Below are 27,711 nucleotides of genomic sequence, written 5' to 3'. Positions count from 1 at the left end.
AGTTGCATTGTTATTTTCGGTAATAACAATGCCAAAGGAGCTAACACAGATACGTGTTAAACTTTTACTTAGGGTCCGGGAGTTTTCAGGTGCATAACTATATGCGTCAATCTTTTCTTCCATAGATGAAGTGCGGTTGGTTCATCCTTTCAATTGAGGTGTTTTCAAGAATCATGAAAGGTTTGAACGCAGATTAGAATTGTCAAGATACAAATGGCTTTTAAGATGAAATCAAGTGGCAAACTTGAAGAATTATTTAGTTTCATATATTATAGTCAATATTTTAATTCATTTTAATTGTCCAATGTCATTAGTCCACAGTCGATAATCCACAGTTAACAGTCCAATAATTCATATATATTTTAATATATAATATTCGAATTAATTAATACATATCTTGACCCGTGTACATGTCTCAGACTCGATCACAACTCAAAGTATATATATTATTGTAGAATCAACCTCAACCCTGTATAGAGAACTCGATCATTACTGCATATAGAGTGTCTATGGTGATTCCAAATAATATATATAGATGCGTCGATATGATATGTCAAAACCTTGTATACGTGCCCCGATATTTAAAGTGCGTAAAATAAATAACGATAAATAAAGTGCGTAAAGTAAATAACAGAAATTAAAGGACGTTAAATAAAATTGCGAGAATTAAAATTGCGATAATTAAAATGCGATAAATAAAATGTAATATGGAATTAACAGTTAGCTAGGATTTTGTTAGCGTGGTTTCTTAACAAAGTTTCATATTGTCAATTAGTCTGTTTCTAATCAATTTTTATTGTGTCCATTATTTCTTCATTATGCCACTTGTTAGATTCTGATAGGTCAAAATCCAAATATAAAATTGAATGAAAATGGTTATTCTGCGGTGAACAGATACGTATCTCTGTCGATGTAAATAGGATAGTAAAGGACCGTTGAATCAGATTCGAAGAATGTACAATGTAACTTATTACTGTGAAATCTAAATATTCCTCGGGTATTACCTACCCGTTAAAATATTTTCACCATTAACAGTTTGTACGAAAGAATTTTTAATTACAGTCTTTATGAAACAATATATATACATATATATTTTCTTCAGATGTAATCATGGATTTAATGAGTCAATGCGATATTAAACTCATTAGGCTTACGGCTAGAACTAGAGTACATAATATCTAAAACATTAGAGATTACGTAATCGCCATGAAGGACGAAGATAGTTTATGTAGAACGATTCGTAGAACGATGATTATGCTTGAGGTACAGATAGTGATATTGAAGCATGGATTGTTGATGGTACTGGTGCTGTTACTGATGGTACTGTTAGTGCTGGTGATGTTGCTGAAACTGGTACATTTTGCACCATATTCTCCGAATTGATTTTTCGATCGCGAAGTTCGTTGACTTATTACTCCAGGATGATTGTTGGTCAGAACGAGCGGATGAATAAGGTTCGGAATTGTGGATAGAATATAATCTTGTCGAGTTACCCTGGAAATGAGACTGAAAATGGTGTCTCGAATAGGTTCGTCGGTAAATGCTTCAGGTTCATTGTCAAGAGGTGAATTCGGTTGGTGGAAGGGATCGCCTTCTTCGCGTCTCCATTATTTAAGTCGACTACTAACTCATCAAATGAATTAGGGATGACTGATTGATTGATTCATTCTGGTGACACCGCTTTCGGAATATAGGTGAATATCCAGGTCGGAATAGCTGTCGGAATAACTATCGGAATAGCTATCGAAATCTGTGGGACTCGAACTGGTTGTGGGATTCATTTCGTACGATCAGATGAAGGATTTTCGATAAGAAATAGATTATAGAATGTAGATTAGTACCCTGTAATACATAATTTACATATGCATATATAATACTAAAATCCCATAAGTTATGGAGGAATCTACGGAAGCTGTCAGGTAAAGTCTACAGTAACAGCTATGCTAAGATATGAATTAACAGATACGCTAAAATACGAATTTTTGTCTATACACTATTCATGCAATCATTGTAGTAAGATGTGTCTAGACTAGGAATGATAAGCAGGTAATTTCCTAAGGATGATAAGCAGATGATTTCCGACAAAAATGGTAAGCAAAACTTTTGACATGCAGACACGGTCGAAGTCCAGACTCATTAAGGCATCCTAACAACTATCAGTTAGACATACCAATGCAAGACCTGGTTCGCTAAGACCTCCGCTCTGATACCAACTGTCATACCCCGTCCCAATCCATCCGGACGAAGTCCATATCGATTATAAACAATTCACAACAGTTGGTTACATTGCGAGGTACTTGACCTCTATATGATACATTTTACAAACATTGCATTCGTTTTTGAAAAGACAATCTTTCATTACATCGAAAGTTGACGTCATGCATACCATTTCCTAATGTATCTAACTATAATTGACTTAATAATAATCTTGATGAACTCAACGACTTGAATGCAACGTCTTTTGAAATATGCCATTATTGACTCCAAGAAATATCCCTAAAATGAGCGAATGCACACCGGAAGATTTCTTTAATACCTGAGAATAAACATGCTTTAAAGTGTCAACCAAAAGGTTGGTGAGTTCATTAGTTTAACATAAATAATCATTTCTATAATTTTAATAGACCACAAGATTTCATATTTTCATTTCTCATAAACATACGTCCCATGCATAGAGACAAAATTATCATTCATATGGATTGAACACCTGGTAACCGACATTCACAATATACATATAAGAATATCCCCATCATTCCGGGATCCTCCTTCGGACATGATATAAATTTCGAAGTACTAAAGCATCCGGTACTTTGGATGGGGCTTGTTGGGCCCGATAGATCTATCTTTAGAGTTCGCGTCAATTAGGGTGTCTGTTCCCTAATTCTTAGATTACCAGACTTAATAAAAAGGGGCATATTCGATTTCGATCATTCAACCATATAATGTAGTTTTGATTACTTGTGTCTATTTCGTAAAAACATTTATAAAAATTGCTCATGTATTCTCAGCCCAAAAATATAAAGGGTAAAAAGGTAAATGAAACTCACTATAATGTATTTTGTAGTAAAAATACATATAACAATAATGAACAATGCAGGGTTGGCCTCGGATTCACGAACCTATATTATTTGTGGATATATTAATACACGTAATTGTAATCGATCAATTATATATATATATATATATATATATATATATATATATATATATATATATATATATATATATATATATATATATATTTGTTATTAGTAATATACTCGTTATACTATATGTTATTTAGATAAGTTTAATATATTTATTTTATATGTCTTATATAACTATTATTTATCATTAATAAATAAAACTATATATTAAACTTTAGTATATATTTATATATTAATTGATATAACTTAGTTAATATCTTTTTAGTAATAAAAGTATAACGTAATATATTTTTATATAAAAATGTCTTTTTATGGTATATTGATAATTTTAGTGATAACAAAATAAAAATTTTATAAGAATGATAATAAGTTTAATAATAATAATAATAATAATAATAATAATAATAATAATAATAATAATAATAATAATAATAATAATAATAATAATAATAATAATAATAATAATAATAATAATAATAATAATAATAATAATAATAATAATAATATTAATGATAAAGTTTATAGTAATCTTAATAATACTTTTAAAACTATTATCGTTAAATAATGTTTCTAATATTTATATATACTAATATGATATTAGTTATTGTAATACTAACAGTATTGATATTATTAATAATAGTAATCTTACTTGTATTTATTATCCTTATACTAATGATAAAGATAATGATAATACTTATAATTTGATTAATGATAATGCTATTTCTAAATATTAAGAGTAATAAAAATAACAATTATCATAATAATAGAAACAATAACAAATAATAATAATAATAATAATAATAATAATAATGATAATAGGAAAAAAAAAATGAAACTACCTTCAAGTAATTTGGCCTAAAAAATACATTGCTCCATGAGGGACTCGAACACCCGACCTCCTGCTCACCCAAACATCACTCAACCAGTCAACCATCTTTGTCTTTCTGAATTATACCTAATTAGAATTAATATAACCCTTTTTTTTGTTCTTCATCTACTTCATGAGTCAATCAACTGAATACTAATCCTATTCGTAATAACTTTATTTGTTTTAGAAATCAACAACGAACCAGAATATTATGTAATACATGAATTTAATTAACAACAACAAAATATATATATATATATATATATATATATATATATATATATATATATATATATATATATATATATATATATATATATATATATATATATATATATATATATCAGCGTAAAGCTGCTGCCGCTGGTCACGAATAAAAAAAATAGGGATTATGATTTTTAGAACGTTTTGTAAAAATGTTATAACACAAAGTAAGTTTCAAGTTACTCGTACAATCTGTTAGAAACATCAATTTAACATGAATCGTTATAACGAGTTCAAATTTTACTAAGAACAAAAAGTTTGACTTTTATTTTCAAAACTTTGACTCCAAAATTCTCGATCAATATGATGAATTTGAAGTTGAAATTATGCAGGTAGATTACATGAATTATTACTAACAACTCTGCAATAATGGATTTTAACAATTGTTTCTACTTCGAATTTTGAAAGAAAAAAAATAGTTTGTACAGAGGTATCGTTGAAGAAGAAGAAAAAAAAATAATAAAAATAATAAAAATATATATTAACTGTATACATCTGTTTATCCAGCTGATATAGATAATGATAGTGAGGAGTCTATGGTTTACTAATCAAAGAAATAAAAAAATGACCAATTGATATATCGAATGATTATCGGCAGTCTTCCATCATTGAACAGGGACTAGAGGAAAAAAATGAAACTGATAAAGACTCTCACTGCATTTGTTTGTATCCTAATTCAATAATTTGATTTCCAAAAAAAAATCACGGACTGAGTGTTAGTTATAAACATTCTTATAATACAGTTACTAATAATAAATAATAAAAATAATATTTGTAACAATAATGTTATTAACAATAATATTAATTAATGGTAAAAATGTTAATAATAATAATATTAGAAATAGAAATATAATATATTAGTAATAATAATAATAATAATGATATTAATAATCAGAAAAGGATAATAACGATATTGTTGATGATAATATTAATAAATTGTTTTATTTTCTAAGAATAATATCAATATCATAAATAATAATAATACCATTATTAATATTGATAAATAATGATAATAATAATTATCAATATAATAATAATGATTTTTAATGATAAAGGTAACTATTAACATCAATACTCTTGATAATAACTAAAATCATAATTTTACTACTGATTATACTAAATATGATATTTTTAATGATAACAATAATATTAGTAATTTAATGTATCTAATTTTTATAATAATATTATTAATATTGATATTAACATTTATGAAAATAATGTATTAATATATCAACTATATATCCAACTTTCATTTAATATATTAATATTACATATTATTAATTATGTATAATTTATTAATTGTATATATAATGTGTAATAGTGAAACTTTTTATATATATACCAATATTCATATTATAATATTTATTTATAGAAATCATATACCTTTAAATATATATTTTTATTTTAACAATTTCTTTATTACCTTGTATATTATTTTACATGTTCAATTCTAATGAATAAATTATAACTTATTATTTCAATTTATTATATATACTTTTGTTTATATATATATATATATATATATATATATATATATATATATATATATATATATATATATATATATATATATATATATATATATATATATATATATATATATTTTCAATCAATTGTTCATGAATCGTTGGAAATAGTCAAAGGTTAACTGAATCCATGAACATAGTTTCAAAGTTTTCGAGACTCAACATTATAGACTTTGCTTATTGTGTCGAAATCAATAAAGATTAAGTTTAAAATTTGGTCGGAAATTCCCGAGTCATCACAGACCAAACGTTATACAGGGCTATCATAGGTTCTCTAATGTATCTTACAGCTTCTCGACCAGATATCATGTTTGTGGTTTGTCTGTGTGCTCGTTATCAGGAAAATCCTAATGTTCATCATATGTTAGTGGTTAAGAAGATTATGAGGTATTTGAAAGATACACCGAGTTTAGGGTTATGGTATCCTTGTGAGGATGGGTTTGATCTCACAGCTTACAGTGATTCTGACTATGGAGAATGCAAGAAGGATTTCAAGTCAACATCAGGAGGTTGTCAGTTCCTTGGCAGCAAACTAGTTACATGGCAGTGTAAGAAGCAAACAGCAGTAGCTCAGTCTACTTGTGAAGCAGAATACATTGCCGCGGCCAGCTGTACATCACAGGTCATCTGGATTCAACAGCAACTACGTGACTACGGTTTGCAAATTTCTAACACTCCTAATTATGTTGATAATACTGCTGCCATAGCTGTCACTAAAAATCCTGTAAATCATTCTAAAACGAAACACATAGGGATTAAATACCATTTCATTAGAGACTGCTATGAGAAAAAGTTGATAGATGTTGTGCAGATAGACACTATGTTCCAGAGGGCTGATCTTTTCATAAAAGCTTTTGATAAACCGCGTTTTAATTACTTGTTAAACGTAATAGGTATTAAATTTCTTTCTGATGTGATTCTTGAAACGGAGGTTCCTAACACAGAGGAGCCAAACCAAGAGACTGAGTTGTGAAGGGTTTGCAACATCTTGTATAGTATGTGTAACATTGCATAGTCGTTGGTAGGTCATTTGCATGTTTACTTTTCATTTGCATGATAGATTAGTTTTTCCTGATATTTCTGCATGTTTGCTTATGTTTTTAGATAAATTTATACTTTTGTACAGAGAAAATAGAAAAGCCATAAAAATCAGAAAAACCAGAAAAACAAATAAAAATTGAAAAATGGAAAAACAAATAAAAATTGAAAAACCTGAAAATGAGTTGCTTGTTATGTTTGTGGGAAGTGATTGCAATACTGAACTGACATGTAAGTTATGAAATACAAGTAATATAGAATGATTGATAATGTGTTAGTAGACTTTATTGGCCTAATTCTAGATAGAGATGATCACACGAACAAAGCGTAAATATCATGATAAGGAAATCATGGAAAAGTCTACAGCGGTTGAGGGTAGTCACCTACTTATCACTGAATATGTACTGAGAAATGATTGTTCAGAAACTTAACAGACGGTTGAGGTCTCCCCTACTACGATTTATACTTGGTAGCAAAGGATAATTTTGTGAGTCCCCAAGGTGAGCATATTTTGTCTAGGATGCATACTTGTTTCTATTTACCTTTATTACTTGGACCGAAATCCAACAACGTACATATCGGATACCCAAAGGGAGGTGTTTTCTCTTGAAGGGTTGAGAAGTGCAGTCTTGTATTACAGACACAGAATGATTTGTATATTGCAATGTCATCGGGTTCTAGATTTCAATGTCAGAAGATTGGTTTTCTGTGCAGTTACTATAAAGTCAAAGACAGTGGTGCATCATCATCATGTATAGTTGTATTCAATTATTTATTTATTTTGTTTGTTTTATTTATGGAGAAAAGGCAACATAAAAAAAATATATTATGGTTTGTTTGTGTTTGTTCATTTAAGGTTGTAAATAATTTGATGCGCCACCTAGATGCAAGAGAATCATGGATCAAGAATTGAACAAAGCTTCAGAGATTCCTCGTTTTTCTATGTCTGCGACAACATATATTCCAATTGGAGACTTATTATGAACGATTTAGTTATCTACATCCGAGGGGGAGAATTTATCAGATCATCAGATATAGAGAACTTAAATCATTCAGTTCACATCTTAATTAGTGAATTTTACTTCTTTTATCTGTGGTATGGGATTGTGCCTATTGACCTGGATAGAGGGAATATCTTCTGGAGGATATCTTAGCGTTCCATCACTCAAATATATTTATCACTTCCATCCATCAAACATCATACATCATACGATTTTTGTTTAAGTATGGGGTTTATAGCGGCCGGTATGCGTCTTTAACAAAGTATGCAATAAATTTGAGATTCACAAGGTTATCTGAAACGAAAAGTGTAAGTTTAAGGTAGAAGCTCATGGCTGACAGGGTTGCTAGAAACATCGTGAGATGATTCCGTTCAATCAGATTGAAAGTACATTGATGTGATAAGAGGACAGCGTCAACATGTTGTGCTCAATTGTTCTACCTGAAACATCGTGCGATCTCAAATGAGGACTGACTTCGTGATCGAAATCTAACATTGTAAAATGTTAATGTAATTAATATAACGTGATCATCGAAGTCTAGGGTGAAAGTTGGTAAATGTTTATTGATATGTTTGAAAGTTGTTTTGTATATGCTTTATCAAGTACTTAATGAATGAAGCGTGAAATTACATGTCAATTTAGTTCAGTTCTGATCCCCGAATCATAAGATTAAGTTAGTGTGATATGTTAACTCACAAAAACATATGTTATGCTTTTCGTATTGGGCTTCATGATAAGTAGTATTATTTATTCTTACGCTGATAATTTCATTTATTTGCTAATCATGATTTGCTGGATCTTGTACAGTAGTTTGCTTTATGAATTTGCATATGCTTTCCTATCTGGAATGTCCATATTTGATTACATGAATTAGATTAGCTGCATGTGCATCCTTGTTTAGTGTATTATGTCAAGCAACTCAGTTCTCGGAAAGGTTTACTGTGAAAGGAATTCTATATTTTTAGCTAATTTTGAAACCAATTTGTTTGGAACATAAAGGTACAAAGCGTGTTAAATATATACTGTGGAGATCAGTCCCAGAGGGGGTGGAATAGGTAAGGTTTTGTGAAATTGAAATCGAAATTCCCTAAGTTGTAAACCCTAAAGACAGACAACCGATTGAGGCTACACACTCGACCGAGTAAGTGTACACACACGACCGTATGTGTCAATCATTCGACCGATCAAGTTTTTAAATAATGAGTTTTGTGCATAACACACTCGACCGAGTATGTTTACTCGCACGGCCGAGTGAGAGACACACTCGACCGAGTGTGTCTGTGAGTATAAATGGACTGGGGTCTCGAACGGCTCAGAACACTTTGGTGTTTTTGAGCGGATTTTACCTAGATTTTTCGAAGCTAAAGAAGGAGTTTTTGATCGTGCTTTTTACATACATCTTTCTCTTGTGATTACAGCGCCACTAACTAGGTATTCTAACTCGTTTTAGTTTGTTCATAATCTTTGATTTTATATTCGAAGTGCAAAACTCAAATCGAACGATGTTAAGACTTAATCTGTTATAATTAATGTTATGAACTTGTTAGTCGGCATGTTTAGATGTTATTGTGACCAGATCTTGTAGCAAAATCAACAGATTTGATCGATTTGGAAAATTGGAGGTCTCAGATCTGATGAACACGATCGACCGAGTGTGCGACACACTCGACCGAGTGAGTTCACATATTCAACCATTCCAAAACACACACGACCGTGTGTGTATCCACACTCGACCGAGTGTATAGAAACCCTAATTTTTGAGATTTTACTATTTTTGATTGTTTTATTATGATATCATGTTTAAACTGAATGTGTTGCATAGTTTTGCTTTTAGAATGTCAGGTCCAAGTAGTAGGTTAAGTGGAACTTGGAAGTATGATCTGGAACGTAGGAAAGCATTGGCCGAACATAGGCCTATCCTCGTAGAGACCAAAGTTGTAGCAACCCAGTTCACGAAGGATCAGTGGAAAGGTTTAGATTGCTTGACGTTTCTTCAGATTGGGAATCATTACTGTCCTAAGCTAATCCAAGAGTTCTATTCTAGTGTGACCATAGAGAAGAAGCATGTTCAGGCTAATTTCTTTGGTGTTGACTATAAGTGGACCATAGATGACTTTGCAGATAACCTTCTATTGAATTACTGGGGAGCCAAGATTTACTGCTCTAGTAAAGATCTTAGGAGGATTTCTAGCAAGTTTGATGCCGGTGGGGTGGCTTCTCACATCACTAAGCCAGGATATGTGATTGGTTCTAGCAGAATTGAGGTCAGAGAGAGCGATGTTAGGGATGACTTGATGCTTAACATGAGAATTATCAAAAGGAATGTGGTGTTTAGAGATCCTCATGATGATTTACTATCTGGAACTGAGGCTGTTCTATTGTACTGTCTTATGGAACGTATCAAGGTGAATTTTGGTCAGATAGTCATTAATGTCATGAAGGATACTTTGGATGATGAGAAAAAACCATTTCCTTATGCAGTACTTTTAAATCATTTATTTGATGAGATTGATCTGGATGAGGACACGAATTATGAATGGAATCAGGTTCCAGAGGAAGTTATTGAAGGATAGTTCTCATGCTTATGATTTCATGTGCTTATGTTTATTTATGGTTGTTTTGTCATTTGGTTAGGCTAGCTTGTTAGCCTTAATACTATGGTGTGTAATAAACAATAACTTCTGGATGACGTAACTGTGTGCTTTATTTAATGTGTTTGTTATGTTTGTTAATTCATTGATTCATATAATTCATTAGATACCCCATGATACATGGAGGTAAATGCTTATTCGTTATGTTGTTTTGAGTGTTTTTTCAGCTATTCACTATGTCTCAAGAACAACAGCAGATGTCTGATGAAGAACGTGAACCACGAATCCCATTATCTTCTTAGTTACCGGGTCTGATTGGTCGAGAAGATACAAACGTACTTGCGTGTGTTGATGAAAAGGGTTCGGAGGCCCAAAGAGGAGGTTTTGGTCCGATCATTGCTTTCTTGAAACGTTCCAGGATCTTTAAAGCTATTACTGCTGAGTGCACTCCGTATTATTCTCATCAGAGAAAATTCTGGGAGGTTGCACAAGTTGTTACTGAAGATAACAAGAAGGTGATATTGAGTTCTGTCAACAACACGATTGTTCGTATTTCTGTACAGACTATCAGGGAAGATTTAGGGTTTCCGGACAATGATAATATGCCAACTGATTTGCCGATTCTGAAGGTTAGAAGGTGTTTAAAGAGATGTGGTTATACTGGTGACATAACTAAATCTGTTAAACGTACAAAACTTCCAAGGCAGTATCGATACTTTACATACGTTCTTCTTAGATGTTTGAGCCCAATGCAAGGAGGTTTTGATGAGATGACAGCAAAATACAGCTCAATGTTTGTTGCGTTGGTTTTGAACGCTGATTTTAACTTTTCACAGGTGATATTTGATGCGATGGTTCTAAATGTGAAGAGGAAAGTTCATCTGGTGTTCCCGAGGTTTCTTCAGATTATGCTAGAGAAGCAGGTTCAAGGGTTGGTAAAGATACCTGAGGATGAACTAAAGCAGAATCATTTAAATGATCAATCTTTCAACCGGTTTTTGCAGAGCCGAGTGGAAGTACCGGAGAAAGGGTTGATTGGTCATCTGGTTAATGAGAACTACGTGTGTCCAGAAGTCTTGAGTTGCCGACATGAAAACAGTAATTCAGGGGATGAGACTGATATTACTATTGCAGGTGAAGAAGAGGTGAATCAGCCTCCACCAAAACCAACTGGTCCTCGATTGGTTGATGAAGATGATGTAACAGCGCTTGATGATAGTCAAGTGGATTTAGTGAAACGAAAGTTAGCTGAAGCTCCCAAGGTGTCAACAAGAGGGAGACAGAAACGTTTGAAGATTTTGGTTAAAGATGGAAGTTCGTCTTCCATAACAAAGTCCCATCCGAAGGTTGCTCAGACTGGTCCAGCTACTGGTGGGTCTACTCAAGCTCCTCCCACTCAACTACAACAAACTACATCTTCTCACCAAGTTCAAACTTCTCAACGTTCTGAGACTACTGCAGGTGATATGACAGGAATTGTTAACCGAAAGTTGATTCAGTTGTCTGCGGATTTTGCTAAGTTCCAAAAGGCTGTTGATGAAGATAAGAAGAAGACAACATCTGAGATGTCTGCATTGAGGTTGAAGATTGGTGAGCTGGAGAAAAATATGGAAAGTCAGGCTGGAGAAATTTTATCTCTTCAGACACAAAACCGAGATCGGACGGATAGATTGAACGAATGGAAGAAGAGGATTGTGGTTGAAGAAGAGGATGATGAACCAGATCCATTTGGTACTTTTGGTGAGGCAAAAGAGGACAGAGATGTTGAAGTTGCTAAAGGCTACATGGAGGATAACCCGCTGTATGTAACTCCTCTTCAAGTTATAACAGTTTCTGAATTTTTAGCTATGCAGGATTGTCTTAATCATACAACTGTTTACAATGATTTAGAAGAAGGGGAGATCCCTCAGGATCTGACCGAAACTGAGCAGGAATTGATGGAGCGTCTAGAGCGAGAAGCTAAGGAATCTGCTGACGCTACATCAAAAGCTGCAACTGAGGCTTCGACATCAGGAGCTCAGAATTTTGTTGATGAAATGAGTGATACTGATGTTTTTGATGAAAGTGATAACAGTTTTGATGAGGTTGTTATTGAGGATGAGCCAACTGAGCCTTATCCTCGTTATGAAGGAGTTGGTGATGATCTTCCAACTTTTGCTGATTATTTTGAGATGAATGATGAGCTTTTGAACAGAAAATGTAAAGAAAAGGAACAGAAGGAACAAGAAAGTGTGTTACCAGAAGGTTTCTTGCCGGTGAAGATCAACAAAGAAAAGGTTGAAGTGTTGGAAGAAGAATGGAAGATTCTGATGCGGATTAGGAAGTATGTGATGAAACCTGAAGTAGAGCCGCAGTTTTTGAAGTTTATCGAGCACTGTGAAAGTTTACGTGCTAAAGGAAAGATCATAGCCTGGGCCTATATTAAAGAATTCGATATGTATGCGATCAAGAAAGAATATGGAGTGGATTATATCAAGTCTCCATTTGAATTCAAAACGTTACCTTATTTTGAGTTTATGCAGGTGGCCAGGCTTAAGATGTTATATCAGGATTATAGTGGAATTCCTGATGTTTTGGTTCGTAAGATAAGGAGATCATATCATTCACCTAATTTCTTAGGTTTTCGTCCCCAGTTTCCGAAGATTTCTTATCGAACGAACAAGAAAACAGGGGTTATAAGGAAGATAGTAAAATATCGACCTGTGAAGTATATGCGGAAGGTTCCTTTGAGAAAGATGCCGCAGCACTTCAGTCCTCGTTTTCATTGGTGGTATTATGATGAACGCTCAGAGGAAGCAGTTATTGTGTTAGACAAGGATGGTGGAGATGAAAATGATAGTATAAGGGTTCTAGATCCAGTTTGGTTGCGAAACTGCTGTGAGGAAGATATGTTTACCCTTTACTACAATCGGATGCTGTATCGCCCAGAAAATCATGTGCAGGCTGAACAGTACTGCAGGGTTGTGAAACTTTGCTATTTGAAGAACTGGGTGACAGATCCATTTACTGATTGATAATCGAATTTTTCTATTCTACGGCTAGGTCTTAGGGGGGGTTTGTTGGTGCATGAATCCCCAGCCGTAGTTTATTCTTACGTTTAGTACATTCGGTTATGTAATAATGTTATTTACTAGTGACTATTGATTACTATGGTGATTGTGCGTTCTTAATTAATTAAATAATCAATATGATAAACTGCACACAGTCGACCGAGTGTGTGTACACACTCGACCGACTGTGTAAGTCAGTCGACCGACTGACAGACACACTCGACCGAGTGTGTCTGACTTGCAGTATATATACGGGTTTAGACTTCTTTGGTGAGGTTACTCGTCCCATTTGTTCCAAGTCGTTGTTTTTCGTCTCCAGAGAACCCTAACACCGAATACCACCGAAATGCATCGTCTAGGAGTCGATCTAATCTAGGTTTTGCTCTAGGTTCGACCAATTCGATCCCGAAACGACCCGTATCTCGATTTACCTCTATTCTATTATGTTCCGCCTTTAGTTTAGAGTTCAAGCGACCTAAGATCCATAGAATCATCGTCTACAAGGTTATAAGAAAAATCAAGAAATGTATAGTGTTGACGTACGTGTAGTACCTGTTACAATTGGTATTAGGAGTTATGTTGAAAAGGAACGTTATTTATACTCGTACTACATTTGCTAGGAAGGGCGACAGCGTTGTCAACTTTGATGGTAGTGTTTCTTTTATAAAGCATCTACCAACAATTACAAAGCATCTTCTTACTTATAACTTTCTCATAATTAGTGTCAAGTCTTTTAATCCCGTCACAACATTCTTTAGACACAACATCAGTGTTACTCCACAGGTACGGAAAGCATGGGTACAAAGCTGTTTGAAAATCATAACAGCTAAAAGTCTCCGCCGCCTCCGTATAGGGTGTCACCACCACTATGCAAACCGCCGAAACACATAAGACCTTCATCGTTATCCATGCCATTGTTGAACAATTAAGTAGTGTATTTGTAGTTCGTGTATAAAAGTTAGTGATGGATGGTACCATGAAATCATAGGGAGACTATATATACACGTATGTACGTGCAAGAGTATTAATACATGTACATGACATTCTTAATTTTAATAATAAGATTATCCATTACGAGAGCACCCAATATATTATTTTGTGCTTGTGTATCACTCATATTTATTTATAATTTTGTAAGCAATCCAATTTTATATTTTCTTCCATACATAACATAACAAATGTGATTAAAAAACCATGTAAAAGGCAGAAAAATAAAGCGATTTCATATTTGGATGGATTTGATTTGCTTTTAACAAATTTTGTTTAGTTAGTAGTTCTCAATTATTTTTCTTGAAAACATTTTTATTCACATCGATTATAAATAATTTAAATCATAAACTGTCCGAACATACACCTTTCCTTCCATTTAAAATGTTCATTATTGTAATTTTGAGCTATCTCATCAAATGAGTTTAAAATTTTAAATACGAAACTATTAAAATTGGCACTAAAATCTATTCAAAATTGTTGGTTTAGTCCTCGTGATTTTTCCTATACTAAGTTCTCGTGATATGCACATGGTTATATAGTCCCTTGAGGCTTGTACGGATTGTCGTTCTGCACATCAAAAAAATTACCTGTCGAGGTCCGCGTAGCCATTAACAGGTTACAATTTTCACTCATTCCCATAACACACAAAAATCATGACCTGCGCGCAAACCCATAGATTATAGAAATATACAAGTCAACTATAATAAACAAGCTAATGCAACAACTTAAAATTAAAAAATATATACTCCCCCTCAAGCCCACAATAGGTGTGATATTTTGACTTTTAAATTTTTTTTTTTTTCAACTTTCAATTAGTTTTATTATATGTGTTATATAATACTTGGTTAAAATTATATCAATAAAAACACTTTTCGAACTCAACTTTTTCATATCGTTTTTCCTAAATATTATACTCCTCCATTACATTACAAGTGTCTTCGGTCGACTTTTCAAATATTTCTTTGTCAACTTTGATTGGAAATATTTTTATTTATATTGTATAATATTTGATGAAAATTATATGAACGAAAACACATTTAAAACTCAATTCATTCATATAATTTTACTTAAATATTATATAACACAAATAAAAATATTTAAAGTTAAAATTGACAATTAATGGTTTTATAAAGTCAACAAAGGACTCTTGTAGTAGGACGAATGTAGTATATCATAAACAAAAATATCTAAAGTAGAAATTGAAAAATAAGAATATTAATAGTTAAAATATGACATATAGTATCGGATGGAGGAAGTATATATTATTTTTCAGTAATCTATCATCTTATTACAAGTAATGAGAAATTTAATTTTAATAATGGCACGTATACTCGTTGGTCGATTAAGTAAGAGGATCAGATTTGACCAGTGATAGATAATGCATACCTGGGACTTTTTCATGACTCGTCAATGGTACAATTTTCCACATGTACCCGTGTCAGCGTAAGAATTTATGATTTTATCCGCTCATCACGGAGCGCATACCTACACGTAACCAATTTTTTCACACTCATTGCCATACCTTGTTCCGGGGTGACGGTAACTCATCAACTTTGAGGTTGTGAGTTCGAGTCTCTTAATGATAACACCTTCGTTAAATGCAAGAGTTACAGTTTTATTATACATTTTTCATTAATATAGACAAATCATTGTTGTTCCATCATATATTAATAGTCAACCTGTGACGATCGCTCCAAATCCATATGGACGAACACGTCATTCATCGATTTCATTGCGAGATATTTGACCTCTATATGATACGTTTTGTAAACATTGCATTCTTTTGAAAAGGCACACCATAAATGAATATTTAAATCAAAGGTTTTCGACATCTGATGATTTCTACATATAGACAATCACCGTAAATAAGTTTACAATAGTACTTCCATTCATAATGCAGTCAAAATAAGATACATGGTGATGATTTGGTGAATGCAACGTTTCCTTGATAAATATGCCATGTAAGACTCCATGCACGTAGCTTGTCTAACATATAAGTAAACAGCGGAAGACTTCTAGGAACCTGAGAATAAACATGCTAACAAGTGTCAACACAATAGTTGGTGAGTTCATAGTTTTAGTGTTTCGCATAATCTGTATATAAAAGTGGATCACAAGATTTCAGTTGTTTCATCCAGAAACGTTTATCAAAATATTCTACAAAAATTGAGCACCCTGGTAACTAAACTTAACGTATATAAAATTCGTACCCTTTGTATAATCATCTTAATAATACACGCAAACCAACGTGTACGCTTCTCAAATAGCATACGTCCGTTAAAAGGCTAGTGCTCTAGCTCGGACGGGGATATCAAGCCCTATGGATCCATATACTACTACTCGCGCCCACCAGTTCTTATAACTGGCAGTTAACAGTTACCAAAGCTAAGGGATTTTCGGTTCAAACTCAGTGTAGAATTTAGTATGTACTTGTATCCATTGCGTTTAAAATAAAGTGCATGTATTCTCAGCCCAAAAATATATATTGCAAAAGCAATTAAAAAGGGATCAATGAAACTCACCTTAGCAGCATATAAAGTCGTTCACCAAAATGTGATCGAAAAACGGATTACCAAATAACCGTAGATCTCAACCTAGAGAACATATGTTGGTCAATAAATGTCTATCAAGCTAGGTCAGGTCATAATGTATCACAATCATAATGCGCGAGATCGACATACAAAAGTTATCCAAAGTCATTTCAAAAGGTCAATTTTGACAATAGTTCAACAAAACGAGACGTACCTTATATAAGGATTCTTTTACTCGGTTGGTAATATTCAAAAATTCAATTTGTCAATCTTACAAACAAGTTGTTTAAATATTAATTGCAGATTCAAAAGCAATTCCAATTAACGTCAATCATAATTCAGTTGACCATATCTTTTGATTCGTTCATCGAAATTACGCGATTTCTAAATGAAAAGTTATTGATTTTTCGCCAGCTTTCTAAAAACATGCATATCATATACCTTTTATCAGTAATATATGTATTTAATTCTTGATTCATCATAAACTGTTTAATGACGAAATTTAGCATACAAGCATGCATAAATATATATACTCGAGCACTAGACATGTATACACTATTAATATATAAAAGATAAGATATGAATGCTCACGTATCAATATTGCGATTCAATATTGCAGGAAAGTACGTAGACGCAACAGAGATGATAAACACTAGGTTTGACTTGCAAACATACCCACGAATATTACCCATAACCTCCATAGCTATAACCCATAATTTCCTTAGCTCTATCCCGTTCGAAAAGCTTGTTTTGAAGTGACACACTCATGACCTCGTCGTAGTATTTTATGTATAATATTAATAATTATTATACTATTGATAATAATAATAAGATTAATAATAAGATTAATAATAATATTAATCTTAATAATAATAATAATAATAATAATAATAATAATATAAATATATATGTAGAGAGATTAAGAGATTGAGAGATAAAAGTGAATGGATTCGGCAGAAAATAAGCGAGCTTTATAGATGTGGCCTGGAATCTGACCCCATGCGATCGCATGGGTTTTATGTCTATTTTCCATGCGATCGCATGGCCCCAAAATCCAGTTCACAATTTTTTTGTTGTTTTGTTTGTCGACATATTTAAATATAATATATATAATATAAATAATTAATTATATATTATATTAAATTCATGTGCATAGTTGACTTGTAATTTTCGTTCCGATGACTCGTACGTTGTCACTCGACTTATGTCCTGGTTCCGGTTTCTCGAACGCATTTTCGTACGCTTAGAAAACTCGCAATTTACGTTTTGTGACTCGTACCTTTGTTAAAATATAGTCTTAAATTATCAATAAACTATATCATTCAAAGTGTATCTTAAACTTTCGAGTATTTTGGTCATTTACTTCTATAAATCATCGTCTCGCTATTTGTTAAAATACATTTTAAAATAGTGTTTACTGTAGCAAAGTTACTGTAGTAAAGTCAATTTTTACTGTATCATTCGAAAACACTATAGCATTTTGGGTACTGTAGCAATTTGAAAATACTGTAGCAAATTAGTGTTTTACTGGTTCATCTTAAACGCTTTAGTTAACTTATTTGAATATCAATCGAATCAATAAATTAATGTTACTATCGTTTACTAAATAACTTGAAATTATATATATGTATATATCTTTTTAATATACATAGATCAGTTTTTAAATACACATTGGAAGTTATTTATAAATAAATTTTAATAATAAATATTTCAACTTATCATATATATTCAAATAGATATTTAAACCAATAAGTTTAATGTACGGTATCAAACAATTAATACATTGTTACCTTTTCAAGTTATAGTATATATGTATCTATTTACATATAATTGTTCGCGAATCGTCGAAAACAATCGAAGGGTATTTAAATATATAAAAGTAGTTCAAAAATTTTGAGATTCAGTTTTATAGACTTTGCTTATCGTGTCGAAAATGTTAATCATACAAAGATTAAGTTTAAATTTGGTCAGAAATTTCCGGGTCATCACACAACCTTTTGACGAAAAAAAACGAAAACTATATAACAAGGCTCTATCATCGAAAAAAGACAAAAACCTGCAACAAATTCACATCCACACATAACGACAGGCTCGAAGCAAGAAAACTACACGAAGCATAACGCTAAGACTAAACGCTATCTTAAGTAGAGCCAAACCATAGGTAAAAGTTAACCACAACAACCAAAACAAGAAACAAAGCCAATCACCCTGACGGATCAAAAAAGAGAACAAAACAACATAAAAACAACAAATACAACCACAATCCAAAAAGACTAACAAATAAACACCACATCGGACAATAAAAACCCAAAACTAAATCGAAGCAACCAAAATCAAACCAAACCAATTTTTTCTGCCGCAGAAGAACCTTTTCGACTTTTAGAACTTGACCAAGTCACTTTCCCCTCAACCTTACTTATTGCACATCGTCAGTTAGTTGTTGCACCTCTTCAGTATTCATTTGATAACAATTTCAGTTTCAAAATATTTAACAAAGTTTTGACTGATAAAATTTCACGTTTTTTCTTGATGATACCAAAAATGAAACACGTATTTTGAGATAGCTCGGATTTAAAATGGTAACATTAATATATTCGAAGATCAAACAAGTACAACTGATACATTAAAAAATTCAAAACAAACCAATCAAGTGGTATAACAAAATTAACCTAAAAATTGGCCCCACTACAGGGTGGAATAATGTTTACTAAGAAACTAAACTAATGATAGCATAAACAAAGGATAACCTAATGATTGATTGAACTAAACACGACAAAAGTAACAAACACATATAACGGACGGGAGAACACCATCAGCCACCTAACAAACCTAATAAAGTAAACCATTCCCCTGATCACTGGCCCTTCGAGAGTGCGCCAAAAGTCGCAATGACAGTGGAAATTAGAAACAAAAATATCATGATCGCCGCAAGTCACGCAAAGCCTTCTCAAGAAATGATACGCCGCAAAAACACCTATCCCGCCCCCTAAGTTGAAACCAAATTTTTAACAGGGAGATTGTCGTCTGGCACAACCCCGAGGGTGAACCCCGAGGGTGTAACCAGAGAATACAATCTGAAAAGGGAAAACCATGACAACCGCAACCCCTCTCACAACCTTAACCCGCCTACCACCACCACACTCCGCCCTCCAAGATACACAAAAGGAAGAGATGAAGTAAAAAGAAATGGTGTTTCCTTGTTTTTTGCTGAAAGAAATAAAATGTAGAGAAGATGAAAGAAAAAAAGAATTCAATTTCGATTTGGAAGGAAGCGTTGAAAAGATTTGGTAACAATAATCTTTTCACTTCATTTCCTTTCTCTTCTTAATAAAACTCAGAAATACCTAAACGTTTTTTATTTCTTTTTGATTCTTTTCTTTTCTTTCCAAACAGAAACCCTTGAAGCGAGTGTAAAAATAGAATGATAAAGTATTTTTTTTTTTTTATGTACCAAACTTTCTATTGTGGTATTCGTATAGAGGTCGCAAGATTTCTCTTAGAAAACACATTTGTGAAAAATCGGGTATGAAAACTATATTAATTACTAAAGATTTGGAAGATGGCTAATTTCACACGATTCATTGATTAAACAATGTAATGAAGTTCCAATTTTGATCTTCTTTTAATGCATACTTTCTAAGCGAAAATTCATTTTACGTAATATAATGATGTAGTGTAATAATAATTGCGATTTTTAAAGATTTATAACACATTGCATAGTGGGTACGTATGTTGACGATGAAATCCTAGAACTAAAAAATGCTTACTAAAGTCACTTTCAACCATAATATTTACTTTTCATGACTAACTCAAAAATTGATGACACATCATCAATTTTTTATTGAGACTAACTCAGAACTAAATACTCCTTACTGTAATATACTTCCTAAATTTTTTTAATTTCTGTAAAATAAATAATAACATAATTATATAACAAAACATACTTATTTTCATTAATAAAAATAAAATTACAATCTAAATAAAACATAATTGAAACATTACACTAATAAATTAAAGTACCACATAACTAAAAATACAACATAATTAAAAATATTAAAACTACTCGGATTCGTCCGACTCCTCCGCAAGTTGCTTCGCATATCTTTTCTTGATCCTTGCCCAAGCTCTCATCATCATATTGTACTCGTCGGGAAGTAAGTAGCGTGATACCGGTTTTGAAATAAGGTTCAAACCCTTAAACATCGTACGCTTCTCAGCCTCTTCCGCTAGCTTTTTCGTTGTTTGTTTCGTAACTAGTGCAGCAGCTTCTGCGGACTCAGCTATCTTCTGACGCGTTCCCTCAGAAGATCTACGAGAAGCGGCATCCGATGTATACGAATCTCTTTGACTCTTTGGTTCAACCAAGTGGACGTCGCATCACATCCTTATTAAATAAACTCTTGTACAAAGTCGGGCTCGGTACGTTTTCGGCTTCATTTTCTAGAGTCTCTTGCGCGTTTGGGAAGAGGTTATCGGGTTGAACTTTCTTTCTTTTGTGGGCATAAGACCTTAAAATGCAAAAAAAACTTCGCTTAGTCTTTAAGTACGCGCCACAAATTTTTGTACATTAAATTTCTTTTCGTTTGTTGTTTGAATTTTTTGCGTGTGTGTCTCATAAGATCTTCCCCTCCAACACAACTCTACCAATGTTGTGTTGTAGTTTTTTGTGGATTGCGTTAATTATTTTGACATCACGTTGTAGTTTGTTTCATTCCCCGCTAATTTGATCGGCTCATCGTTGAATCTGACAAGAGAGTTGTATTGCGTACGTACATCCCACAAAATGAGATTGAGGTTTGTGAGGTTCCAGTCAGTGAATTTTCAGAAACGCGCATAAAACACCCGGCTAAAATTTTCATTTCTTCGTGTTTCCATGGTTGTTTAGGACATTTCACTTTCCTGCCTTTGCGATCGCTTGCGGGTTCTGGTTCGGGCTCGGGCTCAGGCTCGAGTTGAGTTTCTTGAAATGTGTCAACATCATTATCGTCATCGTCTTCGTCTTTAGGTAAAGATGGAATATAAGGAGTTTGATAATTGAGATTCAGGATGAATGAAATTGTTGTGTTAGGTTCTACAATGACATGTATGATGTGTTACTTGCATAAGCCGCGAAACCGAAGTTTGGTGCAAGTGGGTTGGAAGATTACCTTGTTGCGAATACGTGTATGTTTCTATCAAATAGTTAAACATATCAATTCATTAGCTTGACTAGTTTGGATTTGTGGGATAGTTTTGGTTTTGGATTTGGTTTATTTTTTCGGTACCATTTTGTGTTATGAATATGTAAAAAGAGAGTAAAACTGGAAGTTATTGTGTGTTAAATTTGTATGAATTGTTGTGTATCTACAGAAAAAATTGAACGAACAAAAACGAAATGAAAAAAGAGGTGTTTGCAATTGCTAGTTTTCGCTTCATTTTCTCGTCCTCGCACTTGTGTAATCGAGACATATCGCAACACGGTCCATGGGAGGGCGAGCTAGGCGCCTTCATAGAATAGAAAATGCTTTTATTTCTTGGCTGATAATAATTTTATATAATAATGATAAAAAAAGTTGAATACATGTATTAATACTCTCGCACGAGTATAGTCTCCCTATATATACATGGTACCATCCATCACATAGTCTACACGAACAACTAATACATTATAAATAAATAGTACTACTTGTTCTACAATGGCAAGCATGACGATGAAAGTCTTATGTGTTGTGGTGGTTTGTATGGTGGTGGTGACACCCTGTACCGTGGCTCTTACATGTAAAGATGTAACGAAAAATTTGTCACCGTGCCTTAGCTATCTCCAAGGTGGCAATGCGGCGTCTAAAGAATGTTGCAACGGTGTTAAGGGACTACAATCCGCCGTGGTAACTCGTCATGATAAGAAAATGGCTTGTAAGTGTATGAAGAAAGCTTTCAAAAAGCAGCCTAACATCAAATCTGATAACGCTGTTGCCCTTCCTAGCAATTGTAGTGTAAACTTTCCTTACAAGATTAGCCTTGATACCGATTGCAACAAGTACGTACGCCAAAACTATATATATTTTATTTCCTACAAGTTATGACGATTTATTTGATTCTAATTATTTGAAACACATTTTATTTGTATAGAAATTGTAATTAATCAATTTGATTGATCGATACAAATGGTTGGATTTTTCAGGTTGACGTGAGCTTTATGTTGAACGCATGGAAATATATGGAAAAAAAACACTTTCATCGAGTGAGCGAGAATTAAAGTATCGACAAGAAATAACTATAATGAAATAAATGTGAAAATCTTGTTTTCTCTTAATAAATTACAAGTTATATAATATGTATGTTGGGTATAGTGTATCAACGTTTGCTATCGCATAAATAATAATAAGTAATGCATAAAAACATATGACTATTGTCATACATGGTGTGCTATCAATATAATAATCTTGTATTGTATATATCTCGCTGCTTTTATCACGTATTAAGAATAGGTGTAACTAAGAGTATTAATACTTTACCCTTAAACAATTCATAAACAAAGAATTAAGCGAAAGTGAAGTCACAATCTGCAGCAACTGACAGGAAAAAGGAAGAGATACATATAACACTCTTCCAGTCCATACTAATGATTAAGCCAAATAATCAAAGCTAACAAGCAGTAAAAAAAAGGCTTTCGCGTTCATGTCTTGTAAACACGAATCAAAAGGTCGATGTCAACTATAAAAACTGGTCCCCATTGTTCATTCGCTAGCTTATTTTGTTGTTGTGGTTTTTCATCCATGTGTAGGAGATTACCTAATGTTCTAAAATTTCAATCAACTCATCATAGCAAATATGATTCCACAACAACCCGTCCGAATTTCTCTTGCACATCTTTAGGAGTTTCTATCTGCAAATATGAATAAAATCAAAATGTCAAAGAAATACTAATATGGTGTTGCAGATATAAAACCCTCAAAAGAATATGTTCAAATACAAGTGACAATATCGACCCATTTATTTATGAAGCAAGCCCTTTCTGGTTACTTCATATCTTTAACAAGTTTAATAGGCATAATAAAGTTTTAGGCAATGATAAATCCAACATTTATATTGATAAATCCAACATTTATATTTTGATAAATCCATCATTTATTTTGGGCACATGTTTCAAAAAGTAGATTAGTGTCATAAGAGAGGAAAACGGTCGGATTAGACCTTGTATTGTACAAGGTCAAATAGGACAGTTCAAAAAACATGGAGGACTTGTACGTTATTAACTGTCTTGCTTCTATTTTTTTAGGAGGCAAACAAAAATAGGAAAAAAAAGATTTGATATAGATAGGCTGCCAGGAGTTAACTTTGATTCCAAAACAAAATTTATAACATTTGGTTTAAGAAATTCAAATAGATTGATATGATCTACTCCGTGACTAGTTTTTGTTATAATTTTATTGCATATATTCTTTAAATTTATTATTTACATGTAAACAAGTAAAATCCGATTAACCCCAGTTAATCCCCAATTAATCCCTCCAAGGTCCAGACCGATTAATCCCGATTAGCGAATTTTGCAAGACTTATATATTATCATTATCCAACTTACCGCATTCAAGCCCTTGAAAAGAGCTTTCACTGTGTTATGTGGATTTCTCGACCCAACGACCTACAAAAGCAAGGGGTTATAACCCATTATTTATAAATAAAATGAATATGAATAACAACAACAATTGAGCTGTGTTACCTTAGACTTCACATTTTTCAAACCAGCCAGATTTAAGATGGTTTGAACAGTCCTTCCCGCCTTCATGCCACCTTGAATCGGGCCGGGCCAAAGATACACCTAAAAAAAACATAAACAGAGCTCATTTAAATTATCCATTTCTCAAAGGGATTAAAGAAGTGTTAATATGGTAGCAAACCTTGGTTTTCTTATAGGAAGTCTGAATGGCGTGTGCAATTGTATGATCCTCATGTCGTTCCACATAGTGAAGATTCTGAAAACATTTCTCTTGAGCCTGTGGTGAAATCAATGTATTGCAACATATAATTGATCAGATATATAATATATTGAAACATATGATTAATAAAAAGATTGTGCCTATTTACTTGGTTCTGATATAATGTAATAAATATACGATAAAAAAATTAGTTGTTGTAAATACAATTTATAGAAACAAAGTTACCTTCTGAACCGCACTGGGAACTGCTGGGCCTTTCGCTTTCGCAAAACCAATGACGCCGTGATAATTCCCACAAGCAAGCATTACAGTATACTTGAATAACCGTCCTCCCTACATAAAATAAAATTTAAAAAAAAAAAAGAAAAAAAAACACAATTGTAAACGTCTTCAATTTATAAACAAAGATATAGCTTAAAATGTCATACCTTTGTAACTTTGGTTGTCCGATTAACATTAATGAGTTTCACATCAAAACCCTGTCATCAACCAAAAAGAACTTTATTTGTTTCTAACCATGATATATGCAATACATATGGGTGAATTATAAGTCACATGTAGAAGAAAATAAGCTACACAACTTACATTATTCAGGAGAACAAAGGAAAAAAGCTAACTTTCTTTATTATTAGAAAGAATTAGAAGGCTTTATGCATTAAAAATACATTTGGGAGAATGTTTAAGCTATTTGGCCCATTCCCTTTAATTTTCTATTTTTACCCATTTGACCCGTTAAGAAAAAAAAACATATCTTGAATCTACCCAATCATTTAGGGTATTGGTTTGAAATTGCCACCTCCAATATTATTATAATACAGCAACTAATATATAAACAGAAATAACAGATAATTAACTCAACGAAAGCTAATCGCCTTACTTTTCTGAAAAGGGGTATTCTTTTCTTCTCAGTCAGCGAGTTTCTCTCTTCAGCAAGATCTCGTATCTCCTCCTCCAAAACCTTACCTTTTCTTCCGAAAGTATGATCCAGCTGTGCTAATTTTTCTTCAAGCTGTCGATCAATGGCATTTATCTTCTCTAACAGTATATTATCAGCCTCTTTCATATCATCAAATTCTTCCTCATCATCCTCATCTAGTGGACCTTTCAGTAGCTTATCCTTTTCAGCATCAGATTCATCATTATGATCATACTGTGACTGCATGTTTTGAATGACTCCATAGTTTGCAGGGTTATTAGGATCATAAGCTTCTTTCCATTTAACTAATCTGATACCTCTATTCAGCTTTTGTTGGAGAAGAAATTTTTCCTTGCCTGTTGCTACTTTCAGTCGGTTCATCAGATCACCAATCACACGGTACTCAGGCCGCAGGGGCAAATGTTTCTCCTCGAATTTGTCAATTTTATACATCAACTTGAAAGCATCATCAATATTTTCTGATCATATATGATAAATCATCACAAAATACAAAGTATGATCAAAAAGATCGTTTAACAAAGAAGAGCTAAATGACTACAATATTTAAAGATCAAGAAACGTACATACCAGATTTAGTGTATTCCCTAAGAAGCTCCTCATGACGTTTGAGTTTCTTGGCCATGATTTCTTGTCTCTTTTGAATGGCTTCATGAGTGAACCTATGATCATCTTCTTCACTTTCAGAATCAGTGGGTTCTTCCCTCATGTTAAGTATACGAGGGTCAACAACTTTTTGATTCTCCTTCTCCAATTTCGCAATGAGAGGGCCCACACCCATGTAATCCTCATCATCTTCAGCATCAATATCAGCTGTACCCAAACCAGCTTTTTGTCTCTGCTCTCTCTCCCTCTGTTTTTCCCTCTCAACTTCAGCTAAAAGGTTTCTAACAACTCTATCACCATAAGAGCCGGCCATTGATGCAAAAAATCGATTCGCATTCTGATTATGATTCGAAGGAAGCGAGGATTCAATGTGATTCATAGTAAATACACTGTTTTGTCTGGATTGAATATGTCGCCATCGTTGTGAAGTAGAAATTGATCTCGAAAAAGAATCGACAGGCTTTAGCCGGCTGATAATGGCTTTTGAAACTTGTGATTTGCTCATGATGTTGACAGTAGACATGTGAGTCAGCTATTAAAACCCTAAATTTAGTGTGTCATAGCCATACCAGGCGCATGTGTTACAACTTCCTTCAGTACAAACAAAGAATGCATCGTGTTTTAGATATTAAACGACAATCACATTTACAAACAGAATTAAACAAACTGCAAATGATGACAGATAACACGAACCTGATATCGTAAACAAAAGTTATAAAAATTGTAAACAGAATATTAGGGTTCTAGAAATAACATAAGTACGTACATCGAACCAAAATCAATGAACCTGATACTCAGATTTAATCAAGATTTAGTTGTGTTTATGCAAACAATTAGACTAATATAATGAATTTATTGGTAAAAAGATAACATTTTGTTTGGATTACCTGGTAGACGAATCGATGTAGCTAAAGCGATAAAGCTGCGGCAACGAGAAATGGAAGTGTGAAATTAGGGTTTAAGCGAAATGGGAGAGGCGGAAAGAAAAGGAACTAACAAGGCATTCTTCGTACTATTTTCAGTATTTTGGCTTCTGAAATTAATTTAATTTAATTTAACTTATTTAACTTAAAGTTTGATTTTTGTTTGTGTCACAAAATTTTCAATTTGCGATTTGTAATTAAAATTACTTAGTCAAGTAATTAAGAGAAAACATAATAAATATAAACTTTTAATCAGAATGCAACGTGTGGTACGACAACTACATCTGATTGAAAAGAAGAAGAAAAATTCGAATTTTTTTTTTCGAA

The 27,711-nt window shown here is 32.8% G+C and overlaps 2 protein-coding genes across 4 annotated transcripts; one reads left to right on the top strand and one right to left on the bottom strand.

Annotated features, from left to right (window-relative positions):
- The first annotated feature begins 22,680 nt into the window (after positions 1-22,680).
- On the top strand, positions 22,681-23,122 carry LOC139900183 (non-specific lipid-transfer protein Lac s 1-like). Its single transcript, XM_071882977.1, has 2 exons — positions 22,681-23,025; positions 23,114-23,122. Exons 1-2 carry the CDS (start codon positions 22,681-22,683, stop codon positions 23,120-23,122), a joined length of 354 nt encoding a protein of 117 aa, XP_071739078.1.
- Positions 23,123-23,450: 328 nt separating this feature from the next.
- Positions 23,451-27,483, bottom strand: LOC139896458 (uncharacterized). 3 transcript variants are annotated; one of them, XM_071879101.1, is made up of 9 exons: positions 27,349-27,483; positions 26,426-27,154; positions 25,799-26,316; positions 25,350-25,400; positions 25,147-25,254; positions 24,883-24,978; positions 24,705-24,803; positions 24,567-24,626; positions 23,451-23,870 (listed from the first exon to the last, which is right to left on the bottom strand). In XM_071879101.1, the coding sequence occupies exons 2-9, from the start codon at positions 26,982-26,984 to the stop codon at positions 23,805-23,807; spliced, it is 1,557 nt and encodes a 518-aa protein (XP_071735202.1). In that variant the 5' UTR covers positions 26,985-27,154; positions 27,349-27,483; the 3' UTR covers positions 23,451-23,804. The 3 variants fall into 3 exon arrangements, with proteins under 3 accessions (XP_071735202.1, XP_071735201.1, XP_071735203.1); XM_071879100.1 differs by having other exon boundaries at positions 26,426-27,052; XM_071879102.1 differs by having other exon boundaries at positions 26,426-27,004; positions 27,349-27,473.
- Positions 27,484-27,711: the final 228 nt, after the last annotated feature.

The sequence above is a fragment of the Rutidosis leptorrhynchoides genome, chromosome 3 (genome assembly GCF_046630445.1).
Source record: "Rutidosis leptorrhynchoides isolate AG116_Rl617_1_P2 chromosome 3, CSIRO_AGI_Rlap_v1, whole genome shotgun sequence".
Lineage (NCBI taxonomy): Eukaryota > Viridiplantae > Streptophyta > Magnoliopsida > Asterales > Asteraceae > Rutidosis > Rutidosis leptorrhynchoides.
Note: the sequence above shows the minus strand (reverse complement) of the source record. Positions and strands in the feature narration are given on the sequence as shown.